This window comes from Pezoporus wallicus, unplaced genomic scaffold (genome assembly GCF_028554395.1).
Source record: "Pezoporus wallicus isolate ANWC-B61680 ecotype Strahan unplaced genomic scaffold, APGP_CSIRO_Pwel_v1 scaffold_7107, whole genome shotgun sequence".
NCBI lineage: Eukaryota > Metazoa > Chordata > Aves > Psittaciformes > Psittacidae > Pezoporus > Pezoporus wallicus.
In genome coordinates, this window is record NW_026642114.1 from 7791475 (window position 1) to 7811801 (window position 20327).

Genomic DNA, 20327 nt, shown 5'->3' on the forward strand with positions numbered 1-20327 from the left:
AAATCGGCTATAATATTTCTGCTATCCAGTGATTTATTATGGTCTACAAAAAATATAGCCTGGATGAACACCTCTCTGGAACAATTATTTAGTGATATTGTAGTTTATTATTCTTTTCAAAGCCATGTTGTATAAAGGTAAAATAACCCCTAACTTCAGAAAGAACAGAGAGAAGGAGGGAACTGCCAAATTCCCCACAGCACATCCTTTCCTGTGGTTAGCATTGGATCTGCCAGTGGCACCGATTTTGGACTGGCCTGTTCTGTGCAGAATGTCAAAATCACAGGCTGAGGATTCAAATGAAAGATTTTACAGGAGCTGCTTGTATTTTGTGGCTAATTCCCTGCATTTGGAAGCATCTGCTTCTTGTCTGGTTTTGTTCTGTAATCAAGAAAATTGCTGTAGAGAGCTAGCACTTGGAAGGCACTTAGCTATTCTATAGCCATGAGCAAGATGGCAAGGAAAATACACTGTAAATAGGTACTCAGTTAAAAAATGCACATACACACATATGCACACAGAGGGAAAGCATGATACAGGCGTTGTGATTTTTCCAGATATTCTGCTGACCCTCTGCATATCTCTATTCTGTTAAAGAAAATAAGTTTCTCTGAAGGTATTAACTGTAGAAACCTTTGCCTCTTCCAGGTAGTCTATATTTTGGAAAAGAAGCATTCCCGAGCAGCTACAGGTTTCATCAAGCTTCTGGCAGACAAGAATAGTGAACTCTTCAAGAGGTGTGCCATGTTCTCACCTGTGGACCACAGAGTGCCCAGGATCTATGTGTCCTTGGCTGATTGCCCTCCAGACTTCGTGACCAGGCCTGAGGACTATTCAAATATACTCTTCATCTGTCGCATAGTGGACTGGAAAGAAGACAGCAACTTTGCAACAGGGTATGTGGCTGCTATTGGAAGTCAAGATGACTCAGATTCCTAGTCAGAGTGCTTGGCTTCACTTAATTTAATACATGCAATAGAGACAGGAATCTCTTAACAAGGTGCTTGTCTTGTATTTCTCTGGTATTTAGTGGATAAACTGTGATGAGGTTAAGGATAGCTCATCACTAGTTAACCTCATGGCTACATAATGTTAGTTTCTTTTGGTACTTGTTTCAGTGTGCTGGCACATCACAGCATTAATGAGCATATGGGCTTTGCTCAGAGAAGCTTGTAGTCTAGAGGGAACAGACACAGGTACTTAGCCTGACCCGCACAAGCACCATGGGGTGCTGACAGCCTTTCAGTGTTGCCTCCCCTTCTGTAAGAGTATTACACAGTGTGTAGGCTTTTTACTTCTTCATGAGGAGAAATATCAGTAGCTGTGATACTCTTTGCTTTTTAAGCTTTTACTGATAAGAAGTAGAAGGAAGTCACAGATTTTTGTGGTTTTAAATTTTCATTGCTTCAAGGAAGGTGTTGCACTCTGTGCATTTCAGGAGGCACTGTAAAGCTGTTGCTGTCCAGAGTTCAAGTTGAAGGCATTGTCAGGAAGGAGGAGATTTTAAGCCAGGGCTACAGAAATGACCTGTGCTGGGCTGGGTTTAGATTGTAAGTTCATTTTGCCTCTCCATGAGGAAGACCCTGCAGTTTTCAGCATTTTCAGTGTTTTCTTGGGAACAGTGGCAGTGTGCCAAGCTCCCACCTGGAATAGCCACACCATTTCCTATTAAGTGGGTCTCTATAAGAAACTGTGGATATTGATAAATCTGTTCAGTTATCTTGGGAAAACCTGAGTAGTCCTGAATAGTTGGTGATCCAGAGTAGGTAACTCTGACCTATGGCAATACTGTGCTCAAATTCTACAAGTGATGGGGATCTGGATGTAATCTGGAGCTTGTGCAGTAATGGCAGTTGGGTATAAATCCCAACTTTTCTCTTCCCCTTGCAAAGTTGTTCCGATAAGGTAGTACAGCTGATCTACAGCATCAGCTCCATGGTTTTTGGAGTCTTTAAGCTTTACTCAAACTCTTGGTAAAGCTTAAAACTTACATAAAATTTTGTTTGTTTGTTTTCTCAGAGTGTGTTAGCACAGATCATCAGCTGTAGAACTAAAAGCAAACTATACTGAAGTCCCTGTTTCCCTGTCTTTAAGTTTGTTACCAGTTCTGACTGGTTTGTGTTCCTAGTAATAGCAAGTTTCATGTGTACTCTTTGAAAGCCACATGAACCATTAAGTCACTCAGTTATTTCCTAGCTAAACTCTAGTGCATGAACTGAAGTGGACTCCCTTTGAGCCCCACTTAACTAGGGGCTGGCTCTGCTGTGAACTTCACTGTGACTAAGTTTCTTACTGGCAGAGATTTTCTTTGTCTTCTTTGAATCCAGTGGAGAAAAGACTGGAGGGCGATTGTACTGTTTGTCTTCTTGTCATAAACAACCCCCCTTTTCAGCAGAAATGGGAGAAATTAAGAGGATGGGATAATGTCTTTTTTCATTGGCTAACATGTGTGTCTTTAATCTGTGCTTCTGACAACATTGTATATTCTGGTCTGGGTGTTTTGGTAGTTTCCAAGAAGTAAAGGGTGTTGTCAGGAAAGAAAATGGCCACGATTGTCTTCATACATAACTGTTTCCTCTGGTAGTTTGTTGCACTTCCATAAGTGCCTTGTGGAGATAGGAAGCGTAAAGCCTTGGTGACCCATTTTGTTTTTATAACTACATGCCTGTTTAAACACTGAAAGACAAGGGAACCTCTTGAAGGTCCCCAAAATTCCTGTTTGCTTTTGGGCTGGTTTCTAAGCTTGTTTCTAAGCTGTGTTGCTAGCTATGGCCCACCTGAAGGAGAGATGAGCAGGTGATGTGCACCTTATTGCATGCTTGATTTTTTTTGAACTTCCGTGTGCACCCCTAGTTCTGTCTGTAGACTTCATGATACCCCTTTGACAGCACCACCATGGTTTTGAAGGTGCCTGGACTAAAGAACCTGTAGGTCATCACTGTTCATTGTTTAAGTCTGTTGGAACTCCGACAAGGGAACATCCTTCCATTTACATCCAGTCATTTCCCCTGAATGCCTTGTATGTTTCTAGGTACTCTCCATCCTGCAACTGAATTCCCACAGGCATGTTATGCACCTTCCTTGTATTTCCTTTTCCATTGGGAAGTTCAGTGCCAGGTTTCCAAACACATTTAGTCTGATCACATAGTCTGTCTTCCAGCGACTGGTGTGGGTGGAGCAGTGGGATGCCATGGTTTGGCAGGGACACTGGCCACCCAGGGTGGTCATCTGCACAGGGACAACCTGACAGTCCCTGGAGGTCCTTTTGGGGAGGGGGGTGCGTTTCTGTGTAGTGATTGCCACCTGGTGGTCAGCAGTGAGACACTGTCCCCTCTGAAGGCCTCCCTGTTACCCCAACCGTGCTGGGGAGAAGCAGGTAGGAACTAATGGCTGCATGTCCCGCTGGCAATGCCCTGAGTGTGTGCCGCTGTATTCTCTACTGCATGTGAAGTGAAGTTACTGTGGCAGTGAAATGGCAATTAACTGTACCTGCTTTAGGCAGCAGATAAATAGCTTCAAAATATTCCCCTTTTCCAGATAAATTGTATGAGTACTGCCATGTACAGTTATTGTCTGGGGACCTCATTTAGTGATGGAGTCCAGGGCTGTTTGGAGCATCAGTCCAGATATCTCTGTGCTTTTGGATATGGTAAAGATGGAATCTCTTTGGCTCCATGCATGATGATGGATGAGACAATTAAAAAAAAAAAAGTTATAGTTAAATGTCGAAGCAGTGACTCCATCTGTTTTGCATGGGGCTTGTGGCTGTTCTAACTCAGGGCCTTAGATGTCGGTCTATCGAGGTGACAAGATTTGTCACAGCATTTGCAATAAAATTAAATGTTACAGGATGTTTCTGTACTTGATCCTCTTTCCAAAACCATCAAAGTGTCTTGAATTCCTTTAATCTCTGGAATTTTATTCTGGGCTTTTTTTTAATTCACAAATGTGTTTGGGATGAGGGGGAATGACCAGGTGTACCTTAGGAGCTCAGTGTAATGCTCGAGAAAAGGTCTGATCCCTGAGCAGTGCACTATGTTGAAAAACATGTTTTTGCAGGCTGTCTCTCAGTGAAGCATGTTCCCTCAATCTAACCAGTCTTGAAGTGTGGGATGGCCCCATCTGCATGAGGAGCACCATGCTGCTCCTGTGCTCCAATGGCATGTAGCTGAAGGAAGGCAGCTCTGTGGTGTGGAGTTGGGCTGGACTGTGCTCTTGGGTGCCGGGGGTTCCCGTGACACAGCTCTCTGTGATGTTCAGCCCTGTAGCTGTCTCCACTGGGACCTTTGGGCTCTATTAAGCCTGTGCCTGGGGGCCCTTGGCCCTGAGAGCAGCCATGTGGCCTTGCTTGCTCCCCCCCACCTGCTCTTGCACAGGCTTCCTCTAGCAGTGGTGGTGTATTGATGTGTAGGATGTCCTGATGCTGGAAGAAACCTTCCATGTAGGATGACTGTGGACAAGTCTGCTCCAGCAGAGACTGAATAAGGTTGTTAAGTCCCTGTGGAAGTTATTCACTCCCATCTGGGAGCCTGCCCAGCTTTCCAGAGGAAACAAGGCTTATGTAATTACGCTTTTGTCTTTTTGGAGAGTTCTTATCATGTAACCTTTGAACAGGTTGGCCAGTTTCATCTGGGTTGGGGAAATGGAGAGAGCTCAAATATTTGTAGAAATGAGTGGCTGAATAGATGGATCAGTGTCATCGTGAAGGGGAGGTGGCAGCATGAGTGTGGCTCTGCCCCAGGCGTACATGTATGGGAGGGCAAGCTCCAGTGGGTTGGCAGCTTGGGGCAGTTCATTTTGCTTGCATCTAAGACTTACTGGAGAACTACCCTGTGCTGCCCAATGCTCCAACCATCACACATTCCTGTTGGTGCCTGCTACTACCATGTCTGACATCAGTTCAAGGGTATTCAAGGTAATGCTTCCCCATCACTGCCACAGAAAAGAAGTGTTTACGTCTGTAACCTTTGTAATTTTTTTGCCTTTTAACATTTAAAAAAACAGATCCACACGCAAGCCTGTGGTGTCAGACACTGTAACTCCCTGGGAGTGAACGTCCGACTGCTGCTGGGCCCTGTGCCTGTTGTTGTTCATAAGCCTCTTAAACTATTCTTGCTACCCTTGGTGGCCGCAGAGCCCCATGAGTGATTTTACAGCCTGGCTGTTACTTCAGGGCCATTGGTGATCCTATATGCGTTACCTTTGATCACATGCTGTCCTGTCAGATTTTGCTCTGATGCAAGTCATCATGCCTGCATGGCCCCAATTAGAGTCAGTTGTACAGTTTTTATTTCAAGGCACTTGGGAAATGTTCCCTGGAACACTGTAAATCAAATGTTAATTACTATTTAAAAAATATTAGTCCTATATCAAACCTCTGGGTAAACCCCTTTTGATTTGTAATCTAATTTCGGTAAACGGATCAAGAGGACATGGGTTTCAAGACTGAGCTGGAAAGCACTGGCATTCAGAGGTGCTTTCCATGACTTGTCGTGCAGACATCCAGCTGCCCTCCTGGTGCACTTCCCAGCTCTGCCCTTCCAACAGAAGGAGCACCTTCAAGCCCTTACCATTTCTTTTTGGCAGGGCAACTTGTTCTCTCTTTTCCTCTTGTATTTTTTTTAATCCATCCTCAGTGATGCTGGTGGGTCTGCAGACTTGTGGACTTATCCTTGCTCAGTCTCCAAGCTCTGCACTAGACATTGGAAATTAAGTGGTGATTTCTTTGGTTTATTGTTGCTGCTGAGAGAGAAGGAGATAAAACTGGTGCTTCATTTATTTACATTAAAATAAGAATCAGACAGGGACCCAGCTGCAGTAACAGAGAACTCAGCCTTGGTGCCAAACATGCACGTATTTCTGCCATGCAGTTTGTACGTAAAGTTGAAACAATGGAGAGAAATATCTTTTATCCTTGTTTTCATTTTTATTTTAAAGCTAGGCAATGTGAACTTTACAATTTACCACACCACGAAGCGCGCAATCCTTTCCAGCATATTACACAATGTGACAGGTTTATTACACAGCCCTTCCCTTTGTGAAGAGAGCAAGCTTTGCTCCCATAAAGATGGGCTTGCTTGTGCTGCTTGGATGGGATTTGTTCTATGGGTTTATGGCGCATTTGAAGCCCCGAGAGTATCTTCCATGTCCAAATGACAAGTGCACTGTTTTGGCCCCAGTTTAGGAAAGTAATTAGTGCCTGTTCTCACTCATTGGAATTAAAGCAGAAAGATCAATATAATGATTGTGTATTTTATGCAGTGGAAAAACACTTATTAGAGTGGCTGGTTTTGCACTGTGTTATTACCCCTCTCTTTTGTGTCATATTTTGATGGATTTGCCTTAATTTCAGTTGTAATTTTCTTGGGTCATGAGCATTATCTCTATTGGCTGTAATGTGCTATTCACTCTAATGGCAGTATATTAAAAATTAAAAAATCATTTATCTCTGCGTACTGCAGAGCAATGTGGGGCTGAGAAGGGGGACAAGGGGAGCCATCATGGACATAGGTTCTCAAGTGGTATTTGTAACCAGCTGGGGAGGGAACAAATGTCCCATTCCTTTGGAGTCCCAGTCTGCACGCTGTGTCCAGAGCCAAATGCTTGTTTAACACGAGAGCTCACAGCCAGATGCATACTGGGGTTTGTACTGCAGCAGCTGGAAACTTTCTCTAAGCATAATAGAGCAGCAACCTCATCCACACATGTGCAGAATACTTCATCAAAGACTATTAGCATGTGAGGGACAGTTTCCTGTGTCTGTGACTTGCTTCTAGATTGTGGGCTCCTCTCCAGTTAGCTCCTGGTTCAGAGGCTTCTACGTAGCTAGGAGAGGAGGGACAAACTACTGGGAATATTCAGGTCCTGGAAAGAGCATGGAAAGAGTTGGAAAGATGATCTGTGGGCATGTCTGTGTGTGCTACTTCTGTAAGGAAGGCAGTAAGGTTCTTTGCACCTCTGTCTTCATAGGGCATTATTTTGCCCAGGCAGGGATCCAAAGTGCATCCTTTGAGATGGAGAACAGTGTGCTGATCTCCCTGGGAGCTGTCTTCTGCAGAGCTGTCTGGGATCTGCTGGGAATCTGTTCTCCATTTTGGGTAGTAGGAGTGAGTCACCTTTTTCAGTGGTGAGGAAAGGAAGGAGGATCTCGAGGGAACCAGCCATGTGTAAAGCAAGAGCTGCCAGTGGGTTGGGCTATGCTTATTTATCCTTGTTGGATGTATTTTTTTCTAAAATTTGATACTTTCTTACCTCTGCAAAAACATAATAATATGAAATATCTAGTTAAAATGAGATGCATGAAACAGCCCAGAGTACTGTCTGTCTAGCGTTGTGCATCTCCAGCAGATGTAAGTCATGGTATAGTCTGAATTCCTGCCGAGTCCTCTGCCAAAACTGAGGGAGAAGTGAATGGGTGAAAGAGTATGTTTGAGGACTCAGCAGCCTTTCTCAGGAGACAGCAGTAACTTGACAGTAGTAATTATACACTTAAGAAAACATCCCTATTTTTCTCTCTGCAGGCAATTGGCCAAAAGTCTTGGTCAGGCCGGGGAGATTGAGCCAGAAACGGAAGGGATCCTGATGGAGTATGGTGTGGATTTCTCTGACTTTCCCTCTGAAGCCCTGGAGTGTCTTCCTCAGAACCTGCCCTGGGTTATCTCACCAGGAGAGCTAGCCAAAAGAAGAGATTTAAGGTAACAACAAGAAGTGTGGTCTGACACTCTTTCTTGGGTTGGTACAGAGTTGTGCTATTTTGTTTTGCATTCATCACACTTTGAAGGGGCACTGACTTCATTATGTGCACCATATTACATGTTACCTGTGCCTGCATGGAAAGGAACAGCTTTTGAAAGTGTCTGCAAACTCGTTATTTGGAGAAGTATTTTGTAAGGCAAAGAGGCTTTTTCTCAAAAGAGCTATTGAAAACCGAAAATTTGGTGTTTGGCACCTAATCTGAAAGCTTTATGTTTTTGTCTGGAATGTATTACGATTTTAGTGGTAGTTTTATAGCAGAGATTTTCTGAATGCCTGGCAGATCAAATGATCTTGGGCATTGTTACTTTGAAACTTAAGCACAGGTAGAGACTGTCCTGTGTTTTCCTGTCTAGTCTCAATGTTTTCCTGTTCTGAAGGACTGGTGTTGTGTGGAGTTTATGACAGCTCTTAATCAGGTTAGCAGCTGGCAAATGCAGTCCCTCCCTGGCAAATCTGTGCTGTCCCCCTCCTCACATTAGCCATCCCTGCAACTTAGCGGTGCTCCTGCCAGCTTTTGGGAACTCCATAGTCTGTTGGGTGATGGACACTCTGTCGTTGCCGGACTACTCAAAACTAGTGGACTTGCTACACTTCAGAAAGTCATGTTTCTGATATGTCTTTACCAGAAAAGATATAAAGACAAAATTAAAATAATTTGTTTACAACCTCACTTTACAATAAAGGAAGGTGCAAGAAAGCAAAACAATAAATTATTAATATGATAATGTTGTGTTCAACTTCCACCTTTGCTTGTGCTAGAGCATCCTGTCTCAGTTGGAAGATTCGTTGCTTTCCTGGATATTGCTGTGTTGAAACAGGCCTATGAGCCTGACTCTTCAAGACACTGCACTGGTACAAGCACCTAATCCTGCACTGTAGCCTGCAACTTCCTTACTGCTTCAGCTTCACTGGATTTCGTTCCCTTACAATGGAATAATTCTGGGAGGCTCACAATCCTGATTGACTAGTGGTAACATTCAGATGCCAGATCCAAACTGTAGGCTTCAACTAGCTTAAAAAAAAAATTAAAAATTCTAAAGATCCTGAATGCTGCAGTTCAGAAATCACTGGAAAGTGCTTATTTTTATAGTCTTGACTACATTTCAGTAGCATTCTCTGTTTCTTCTGACACAAGTTCTTTCAAGCAGATAAAGAGCTTGACCTGTCTCCAGTCAGACAATCAGTTTTGGAAACAAATTCCAAGTGCATTTCTTGTTTTATTGCTGAATTATTACACTGGGACTTATCAAGGTGATAACACTTTTTCAGTTAAGCTATTTAAATCCTTCTCTGCCCCTTCCTGACCACTGTGCACACTACAAAGTAGATTTCATTTTGATCCTCTCAAATATAAACATTTAACAGTCAGTTTTTAAGACAATTATTTGGGCTTAATATACTAATCCTTTTAATGTCAACTGCCACATGGCTAACTAGTTTGTGGTCTAAACACATATGGAGATAGCATGAGACTTCTAGTTATGGAAAGTAAAATACAGATGAGTCTTCTTTTCTGTTTCCTAACAGTGAGAGGTTTGTCTACCCAGAAAAAGATGACTTTTATTAATACAGATAGTGTGACTCATAGATGAGTGGAGTCCTGCAGTTGGAGGCCTGGCTGCCATCTCTCCTGGTCTTACCCATCAGACTTTGAGAGTCACATGTCCCAGGGTAGCTCAGCTTTATTTTGATATTAAGTAATAGTTTTCATATAGTTGGCAATAAGTATGTTGTGGTCTGCAGTGTTGTACAAATACCTGGTACACACTGGCCCAGCCTGGCATCTGAAGGAAGACATCTGAACCTGAGTATCTGGTCTGGTTGCACATGGGACTTGTGTCTTGTTTTTCCAGGGGAACTTGTGCTGTGTTCAGTGGCACCTGCCTCTGTGAGTGCCTGTCTTTGCTGTACTTTGTGCATGTTGATCCCTCAGGCTCCCCAGAGAGCCCTGTAGTCTCAGAGTACACTAAGGTAAATTACAGTGAAATAAAAACTCACCTTTTCTCCTGAAATTGCTATGTTAGCACTTCTAAACAGCTCATCCTAATTCAGTTTACACATTGCCCACCTGTCAAACACATACTAAGAGTCTGGCTTACAATATTTTCATCTCTAGTAAATCCTCTCTAGTTCTGTTAGCACAGTGCTCTAAATTTTATAGTGTCACACATTAGCTTTTGAGATTTGGAGCCAAGACCTAAGCAAAGTCTTGGGTTTTGGGGCATTTCCTCTGAGATAACTTTTCCTTGTTTCCTTTCATCATGGTAAATGACCCTGTCCTCCTCTGTGTTCTGCTAACTAGTGTCCCGAGTGTGGTCAGGTCTGTTTGTGTATATAGCATGGAGGCAGAGGTTCTACACTGGAGGCGTTTGTTGAATGTGGTTTTAGATGAAAGTGAGACAATCTTTCACCAAGCTGCTGAGGCTGGGCAAGAGGAGGGAAAGATACTTTGTCCATGCCATCTTGTAAATAATGTTCCTTGATCTTCCTGAGAGTCTTTCAGTTTTGCAGGAAGCCTGTTCTTGCCATGCATAGTCTGTTTGGATAGCAACTGTGATCTCACCTATGGAGCCTCTGCGAATTGCTTTCAAGACATCTTTTTTTTTCTCATTTCTCCAGTAATGGCTCACAAGAAAAGGTTTACATAATATTTTAATATTACTTAGGGCAGAAAAGATCCAAACCTCGTGGATAGCTTTGAAATCTTTTAGCTGATACTAGTCTCTGCACTGCCACTGAGCACAGTTTTGCCATGGACACCTGCTTTTTAGCTCCCTGGGTTTATCTGTTTGTAAAATTAGGCAAGTATTTTCGTGGGTACTCCCAGCTTATTTGTTTGTAAAGAGCACCAGAAACTTTTAATGAAAAGCACTAGGCAAGTATTAGGTGTTGGCATTGCATACTGCAGTTGTATTTTATAGAGTGTATGAAATTTCATAAGGTATCAGAATAGTGTGGTTAAGGAAACTTCCCTTCCTGAGACTTTAAATGTGATAATACAGATAGGACCAGAGTTCTCATTTTATTATTCAGGTTGACTGGAATTGGTATTTTTTCATTAGAAGTTTAAAAAGTGTTTGGTTTCTGCTTTTAGAGAAACACTGCAGCATTAGTGTCATAGAGACAAATTTTGATGGGTGCAAAGTTTCAACTGTTTTCTGGTCTTTTCCAGTATTTCAATATGTAATTTTCATTTCCTTGTTTGCTTTGCACTTATTATTTCAATGGTGTGGGACAAAATATAGCCCTTGAGCAGAAGAGGGATCAGGGCAAAGAAGGAAATGTAAATTTTGGAGGTAGGTGCAGGAGACATGGGCTGGAAGAGGAGGCAATTTGAAGAGGTGTAGCCAGGAATCGAAGAGGTGTAGCCAGGAATCTAAGAAACCCAAAAGCTATTTCTAAGACTCATTGCAAATGTTTCTAATTTCATTCATATCTTTTTGTTTCCTTTACTGCTTAACTGGGACAAGAAACTAAAGCCAGGAAAGTCCGATTATAGTGGGAAACAAAAACCTAAATATTGGAGAGAGAAAAAAGGATGTTCTTTGCAAAGCAGTTCTGCCTTTTGCTTGTCTCCCATTGTTGGTGTTACTGTGGAAAATGTATAACATCACTCTTTTGGAAAGCACTAGAACCTGTTCAAGCAGGGATGGTTTATACAGTCTAACATGGAAGAACTTGAGGATATCTATTTCTTTACCATTTTTACTAATAATAAGTGAGCCTGTTGACCTCCGCTGGACTATTACAAATGTGAAACTTGGCACTCAAAATTGCTTGCTCTAAATTTTCCAGTTGCTTTCTCTTTTTCCATTTGATGTCATCCTGCCAACTAGTTATTTTATTATTATAAACAGGACATTGTATTCACTTTTAAGAAGAAATATGAAGCTGAAGGTAAAATTACAAACTGCAGTTCCTCAGCTGGCAAAATACAAAACAATGAGCTAAAAATACTGAGCAGAGAAAGGGTGCTGCAGCAAGAAACTCCGAAATGTCTACAAGATGGATGTGGTCTGAGGAGCAGAAACTGACTGACTTCAGCTTAGCAGCCCTGAACTCCTGAGAATCACCAAATAGTTCGGGTTGCAAGGCTCCTCTGGATCCCCTTGCTCAAAGCAGGGTCAACTAGAGCAGGCTGCTGAGGTCTGTGTCCATTTGGGGTTTGGATAGCTCCAAAGACGGGGGATTCCACAACCCTTCTTAGGAATGCCTGCTGGGGTTCAGTTACCCTTACAATAGAAACATGGGTGGTTTTTACCTTTAAATGGATTCTCCTGTTGATGGATACAACTGAGAAGAGTCTGGCTCTGTCTTCTTTACTCCCTGTCATCAGGTATATTTTCACATTGGTAAGATCTGTCTGCATGAGCCTTCTGTTCTTGAAACTGCTCTGCCACAGCTCTCTCTGCCTCTCCTGTAGGTTGGATGCTCCAATTCCTTATCATAATTGAGGCCCTTCAGCAGCCTTGCACCAGTATGTTGATGTCTTCCTGCTACTAGGCAGCCCAGAACGGGATGCAGGACTCCAGCTGTGGTCTCACCAGTGCCAAGTAAAGGGGAATGATTGAAGTACCGCATTTCTTGACCTGCTGGCAACACTCTTCCTAATGCAGCCCAGGAGGCTGTTGACCACCTTTGCTACAATGGCATGTTGTTGGTTCATGTTCAACTTGTCCAGCTGCTTTCCAGCTAGCTGGTCTCCAGGCTGTACTGGTGCATGGGGAATTCCTCTCCATATGCAGGACTTTGCTTTTCCCTTTGAGCTTCATGGGATTCCCATCAGCCCATTTCTCTGCTGAAGGCCCTCTGAATGGCAGCATAACTGTTCAATGATCCCATGAGGCTAAAGGGCCTGGAGGTCATCAGATCGGCAGACAGTGAGGATTCACTGCGTTGGCAGGAGACAATTAATGCTCACTTGCTTCCATTGCAGGGCAGAGTTAATGCACTTTGTTCTTGCGGGCAAAAAGCTCTAATTGCATCTTGGTATTTCAGCGTGTGACCTCAATTGCAGCTGACCTAAAGCTATCCAAGTTGTTGAAGGCTAAATTGTAATTTTGGCTGCCCATTCAAAAATGTAGCATCCTTCCTTTGGTTGATAATGGAGAAAGAGTGGAGGTGCTGTGTCTTTGTGTCCGCTGTGGAGGTAAGCTCTGTAGCACTGTCTGTGAGTGGAAAGCACTGGCAGCAGGACAGTACCTGCACTGCAGTTCTGCCCACTATTCAGCTGTAACTTTCTTGAGTAAAGATTTGACAGCATGCTCTTTGCTGTAGATGCCTAAGGGCATTATTGGCTGATAAAATTAGAGGTGATGGTAAAAATGGCAACTTTGAGCTGTGCAAGGGGTGTTGGAGGAAAGCAGTTAGCCTCTGAAACAGATGTCTTTTCAAGGCAGGTGGACAACTTCAGTTAGAAATGAGTGCAAGTCAGATAAAACATCATTAAATAGCTTGTTTCCTGGAGATTTTCCACTACAAAAAGCTGGTGTTCAGTAGAGCAAGACTTACTCAGCTATAATAGGAGATGTGAAATGCTCTGGTTTCTGATGGAAACTGAGAAATGACTTATTTAGCAAATGTATAAGCAACATTGCTACAGACCTGACTGTTGTCTTGGCATGGAGCGGAGACACAAACAGAGCCAGATTATGATCTCTGCTCTCTCACTGAGCTGTTCTGTGACTAATTAAATGTTCTCTGGAGGGAGATACAAGGCCTACAAAGGATTACTCAGTGGTGTTTAAGGATATCAGATCAAGTCCCTCTCTAACAGAATTGGTTCCAGAAGATGCTGATGGTGGCTGTATCTGCTCTGGGTCCTTCTGCTGTCCAGACAGTCTGGGGAATGGTACTCTTCTTGGTGAGGAGAATTTTGCGTTAGCTCCATCCTCACCCATTAGCTGAGTAAGTAAAATTCTGAATAAATATGGTGCTGCTGTCAAAGTGATGTGTTTCAGCTCCTTGCTTCTGGTTGGCTTCTTTGGGTCCTCCTCTCTGTTTTCATAACATTTTCTACTACACTATAGCTACAGCAGTTGTGGTGACATTTGTACAAAATGATGCATGGTCTTTGCTCTCAGATGCTGTTGTTACCAGTGGCTGGTGTACATAGACACGCTGGCAACTTCACTGATGTTTTTCCTTACAGGAAGGTACGTGTGGTCATTGGAAGTGCAGCTTCAAGTGGAATTGCTAGTGTGTAGTTGGACAGGATTATTGCGTTCAGATCTTGTAGGCTTGCTTAGTTAAGAATCTCTTTAGTTGTGGAAAACAGTAATAACTTTTGTGACTAGTTTGTTTTACATACAGTCTTTTTCCTGTCTGGCTGCCTGTTTTAGGAGAAAAATAACAGAGGGAGATGAAGATAAAATCTTAAATCAGTTTGAGAACAAGTCCATTTCTTACTGGATCCTACTAGATCACAAGGTGGGCTTTTGATGAGCAGAAGGAAGTGCCTGATCATCTCATGTTTATGTATGTTAAGCGGGCCCAGTTCAGGTGTGCCGAATACTGCCTCTTGCCTTAATATCACAGCACTTTGCTGGTGCTCCTTTCTTGCTAGAGAGGCATGGTGGTAGATGGGAGATGAAGGATCCAAGTCATGGTATCAACCCAGATATCTGTCTCTGATACTGTAGATGAAGAAACCTAGAGCTTCTTTAGTAGGTGCAATGGGCTGACCCTGGCTAGTCACCAGTGCCCACCAAAGACACTCTTATCACTCTCATCCTCAGCTGGGCAGGGGATAGAAAATATAACAAAAGGCCCATGGGTCAGGATAAGGCCAGGGAGAGATCACTCAGCAATTACTCTCGTAGGCAAAACAGACTCAACTTGGGCAAATTAGTTTATTACCAATCAAATCAGAGTAGGATAATGAGAAATAAAGTCTTAAATGCAAATCTTAAATACACCTTCTACCCATCCCTTCCTTCTTCCCAGGCTCAACTTTACCCCTGATTTTCTCTACCTCCTACCCTCCAGCGGCACATGGGGACAGGAATGATGGTTGCAGTCAGTTCACCACATGTTGTCTCTGCTGCTCCTTCCTCCTCAGGGTTGTACTCATCACACTCTTCCCCTGCTCAGAGTGGGGTCTCTCCCATGGCAGACAGTTCTTCACAGGCTTCTCCAGTGAGTCCTTCCCACAGGCTGCAGTTCTTTACAAACTGCTCCAGCATGTGTCCTTCAGGAACAGACTGCTCCAGTGTGGGTCCCCTATGAGGTCACAAGTCCTGCAGCAAACCTGCTTCAGTGTGGGCTCAGTGGGGCCACAGGTCATGTCGGGAGCTTGCTCCAGCATGGGATTCCCACAGGGTCACAGCCTCCTTTGGGCATCCCCCTGCTCCACTGTGGTGTCCTCCATGGGGCAGCCCACCTCACTGTGGTCTGCACTATGAGCTGCAGGGGAATCTCTGCCCTAGTGCTTGGAGCACCTCCTGCTGTCCTGCACTGACCTTAGTGTCTGCAGGGCTGTTTCTTTTATATATTGTCACTCTTCCCTCTAGCTGCAATTGCTCCTGCACAGGAATATCCCACCCTTCTTAAAGATTTTATCCCAGAGGTGCTACCACTGTCACTGGCTCGACCTTGGCTAGCAGTGGGTCTGTCTTGGAGCCAACTGGCAATTTCTCAGCACTACCCCTGTAGTGTGTTGTCCTGTCCTCACCCCCCCAAACCTTGCCACACAAATCCAGTACTGTAGGTAATGCAGTATATCCCCACTGAGGAATTTCAGGGCTGATCACTGATCACTAGGTCAGGCTGGTTGTTGCAAGGAGCAACATTTTCCTTGTGGCTTCAGTCTGATGAAATGGTCTGAAGCATGCTCTGACCCTGTCCATCTGCCCTGATGGTTTTTGATGATTGGATCTTTGTTCCCAGGTTATTCTCAGATCCTCACTCTCTAAAAACAAAAAAACCCCGCCATAATATAGATGGCACACATGCAGGTGTATGAGGCAGGGTTGTACTGGAGGTATTGGATTAGAAGTGGGGTGGTCTGGAAAAAACTAATACAAATAATTCTGAGAGGTGAGGGATTGATTTACAAGGAAGGATTAACTGTTCAATATGAATCTGCCAACACTGAAACTAGAAGTTTGTGAAAGGTAGTAGGTGATAGTTAAAATATGTGGACCAAAACAAAAAAAAATGAGAATCATCTAAGGTTGTGGGAGGATAGAAGGGGGCGTTATGAGGACAAATAAGGTAAAAGGAGGAAACCTTCCTGTCCAACCTAAATAGACTGTAACTTAGACTAAAGTAAGTACTGGAAACTCCATCACTAAAGATGCTTAATACTATACTGGAGAAAGTCCTTGTGAATGTATTTTCATGAGTAGTCTGGCTTTGACCTATGCAGATTGGATGACCTAATGTCTCTTCCATTTCTAGCTTTGTGCATCTATGATTGAAGTAGTTTATACAATGCAAGCACATTTTCAATTACACTCCACCTTTTAGTGTGGGATGGTGGTGCAGAGACCTTGTTATGTTTGTGGCACAATTCCAGCATGACTTGTAGGAAATACTGCTGGTACTTGGTCTCTCAGGGAGTTTGATCTTGTTTTTATATATGTTAGCTTTTCAAGCCATTTAGGTATGTTACAAGACTGCAGTGCTCTCTCCCCCCCCTTATTCTTACTCAGAGGTCATAAACATATAGAGGGAATAATTGATTCTGGTTCGGCAACCCAGTGAGCAGTCCGTGGTGAAAATGTAAATGTTTTTTTGTTGTAGATGTGTAATACATCAGGAGTCATTGTAAGATGTTCTCTTGGACCAAGGTCTGTTTTCTGAACCAGAACAGGACATTAGCTAAAACATAAACACAGAGAAATTAAAGAGAACAGTACTGGCTTGATGTAGAAAGTTGGGTTTTCAACGCACACTGGATTTTTGTGGAGCTTAAAACAATCAGTGTTTGGAAGGGGCAGTTTTCGCTTCAAGGTATTTTATAATTTTGGTTCATTTTGAAGTTCAGGCACCATGAAAAAGGAGATTTCTGGTGTGTCAAGTATCTCTGTTAGCATGTTACAGGGCATTTGGAGTGCCCTTAAGAGATTTGTCAGGGTACTTCTATTGCAGGCGTATTTTAAAAGTATATTCCTTTTAAGAATCTGTTTTGGAAGCAGCCAGTCTGGGTTTTTAACTAAAACCTGCCAGCGTCAAGTGTGACAAATGTGGTAGACACTACATGTAACAGATGTCTCTAGGGGTGGGATGTTGAAGTCTCAAAAATGTTCAGGCACTGATTGTTCTCTGAAATTTCTCTCACAGAAAGAGTACTTCATCCCTATTTGAGTCATGAACATCAGTGAAATTGGTCCCGTGCTTACTGGCACTTTATAATAAACCTGCATAGACACTGTGGTAGAGCTGGGTTTACTTGTGATTGAAGAACGAGATTGATTTTTGTGGTTGCCCTAACAGTTGGGCTGTTGTGTGAAAACATGTTAGTAACATTCACTGGAGTGAGTTGACTGCTCTAGGATGCCTGATCCCAAATTAAAGAAACTGTTTCTAGCTCTGAGAAATGATGCCTGTTTAACTTTTGCAGGATGGTGCTCATCAGGGTCTTAGAAATGACCTGAAGAACCTAAAGATTCTGAAGTGCCTTTGGTATGCTTAATTTTAAAATGCCAGCTTTGAGCAGGAGTTAATAAAGATAAACTTGAAGGCTGAGCTTTCGCTCCCGCTAGGCTATTGTATGTACTCACAAAGTGGAGAGAACAGGACAATCTAGGGAGTCCCTAGAAGAATGTAAATGCATTGCAAGTGTCTAGACGTGCAGTCAGTCGTACTGTAAATGTCTTAGCACTGACATACTGAAGTTTAAGAGAAGGCTTGCACTGCCTGAACTTTAATAGACAAAATTATGTTCGCTACTGTCGCACCTCTAGCTGCAGCAGTCTGATCTTTGGAAATAGGCTAATGCTTCTGCAAAACATTTAGTTTGGTGCTTCAGGAGCTGCTGGATGACTGGAGGGACTGTGGGCTGTGAGCACTGAGCCTGGGACCGGGTAGGATGGTTAGCATGTGGGGTAGCCATTCTGCTACTTGAATCTTCAGTTGTGCAGTGTTTGTGTGCTGGGAATTCACAGGCAAGTTTCAGACACCTTTTTCAGGCTAGTGGGTGCTGTGGTTTCCTGTGTGTTCTTTGTTCTCTTTTGCAGTCTGAAAGTTGCTCTTCAGAGAAAGTCAGGACTTCCTGGTCCTGGTTCCTGAATAGCTTGTTCATACTTGATTCTTTAGAATTCTGCCTCTTGCACTTTTTAGGTCACTTTAGCTGTAAAGACACTGTCTTGCTTCACTGGGGGTTTTCTGATGCTCTGCTGGGTACATGCAGTTCACTGAACTGTTCTTCCACAGCTGATTGTGTTTGTTAAGAGTGGTGAAAATCTGGGCTCTGTGTCTCCACTGGCAAGTTGACTCATCTGCGTGCTGCTGCTGACTGGGAAGGATATCCAGCTGTGTTAGGAGGATCTGCGTGGCTGCAGGGTGCTGCTTTGTCTACTGTGTACACACTGGTGCTTTTCTCCAGTAGTAGCACCATGCTGCTTTTACAGGCAATCGCAGTGGTAACACCCAAATTTTGCCCAGCAACTGGCCATGACAGCGGCCTTGCCTCTAACACAGCCTGAGCCCATGGTTTACAAATGCAGTGCTTCATCTTGATCCAAGTAGCTTTCCACTTGAGTGAAGATGGAGCCCTGACCACTGGAACTTGTAATCTTGTTTCGTAGGTGTTTATAATTTATGGCTAAACTAACGGATATTGAATGCTAAACAGTTCATCTGGCTAAAATGGATATATTGTATATATTGGTATATACAATATAATGATATATTGTATATATTGCTGCACTTTGCAGCACCAACTGTACAGTATTTTCTCTGTTGATTCTTGCGTTACATATTTGCACAAAGAAAAACAAACTGCTGTTGCAGTCCTGTGATCTGTGAACGTTTTAATTACCATGTTGGTAATTCCAGCTCACCAGCAGACTACTGCTGCTGCACTAACCATTAATTCTAGGTCCTGTTAAAGGTAAAAAGACTAACTGCTCTGCAGATATGCTTGTCTGCTTTAATTAGTCTTCTGTAAACTGTGCAAAGAGAAACTACACTTAATTAGCTTTCCTTAAATTAGGATTGATATACCAGCCTGTATATGTTGACACTGCTGTTACTGTCTGATAAACTAAGTGCTTTATTCTGCAGTTTTTTCCCTAGGTGGTTGATTTACAAGATGGCAGGCAGAGCCAGCGTGCAAGCTTTGGCTTTAGTAGTGCTCTTGTCAGGGCCTCCGGACTAGAGGTGGCTGGGTCGGTGCTCCTGGCAGGGTATGGGCAGTCTGTGTGGCACATGCTTTCATGACTCTTGTTTGCAGGTCCACCGTGCTTTGTTCCCCTGGCCCTCCAAAGCTCTTGCAGGCATTGCCTCACTCCACTGCGTGAAACCTCTGGCCTTGAGGAGGAAGGAGGAAAGATTTTTTTTCTTCTATGACAGCAGCTCCATGCCAGAGCAAGTCCACCTCTGCAAACCTGCATTAAACATATGTTTTGGACAAAGAGGCTCCTGTAAAGAGTGCAAGTTTCCACACTGAAATGTTTGGTTTTGATCAGTGCTGGGGGTTTCTTAAAGGAACATGTTTATCTCTAGTCCTTCCCAGTGTGAAGACCAGAAAATCTCTTAACTCTGTGTGTGTGTCTATCTCCTAAACCATTTTCTTTTAACCAAGTTGTGTGTATGTTGGAACAAGTGGACCTGGAACATCTCATTACTTTTACAAAGTGTGTTTTGACAATTTGAAATGAATAAACCAGATTTTTATTAGGTGTAATGACAATGAGAGATGGCTCCTTTGGGTCTTTTAAAGAAGGGGGAGAGGGGAATGATGAAGCTCTTTAACCCACAAGGTCACTTTGGCAGCCCTACAGAAGCTGGAGACAGCTGCCAATTTGTATTTACCTGTGGTTAATGCAAATGTGCTTTCCTTGTGAGTAAGCAATATCTTTGTTAGCAGGTGCATAAAAAGTCCTGTTGCCTTGAGGTTTAGTCATGCAACCCACTGCAGGTTAGTTTTGTTATCGGTTACCCAATACAGTTATGGTCAGAAATGTGGTCTGATCTCTCTGAGATTCCTTGTGCCACATCCTTTGGGGTACTGTGCAGCCAGACATTATGGTCAGGGGAAGAATTTGAATGGCTCCTTCCTCTTGACAGGGTGCACTTGCCACATAGCTTGAAGCAATGTTATTTCTTCACACAGATGTTTTTTGTCAGCTGCCTTCAGGGTCCTCTCTGGGGATTTGCACAGGAGTGGCTGGTGTAGGTGCCAGGGGAGGAGAGGGAATGGTTTGCCCACACCCAGCCTTTCCTCCCCTTGCTTGTCTTTCTTGTCATTGTCTTGTGCTGATTCTCTCTGGGACGAGAGGTGGCTCTCTGCAGTGTGTGAGAGATAAAAGGTGACACTGGTGGGGCTGGAGGAAAAGCAGGAGACAGAAGGGAACATGCCTTCCTTGGAGACCTTCCCTGAAGGAGCACGTGTGGGGTGCTGCCCT

The 20327-nt window shown here is 43.4% G+C and overlaps 1 protein-coding gene across 3 annotated transcripts in view; it reads left to right on the top strand.

Annotated features, from left to right (window-relative positions):
• DIS3L2 (DIS3 like 3'-5' exoribonuclease 2) overlaps window positions 1–20327 on the top strand; it is a 198863-nt gene that overhangs the window by 76197 nt on the left and 102339 nt on the right. For all 3 annotated transcript variants that reach the window (XM_057427351.1, XM_057427350.1, XM_057427353.1), the window contains 2 exons: window positions 649–896; window positions 7521–7694. In XM_057427351.1, coding sequence (XP_057283334.1) covers window positions 649–896; window positions 7521–7694 — 422 coding nt within the window. The remainder of the gene's footprint in view (window positions 1–648; window positions 897–7520; window positions 7695–20327) is intronic.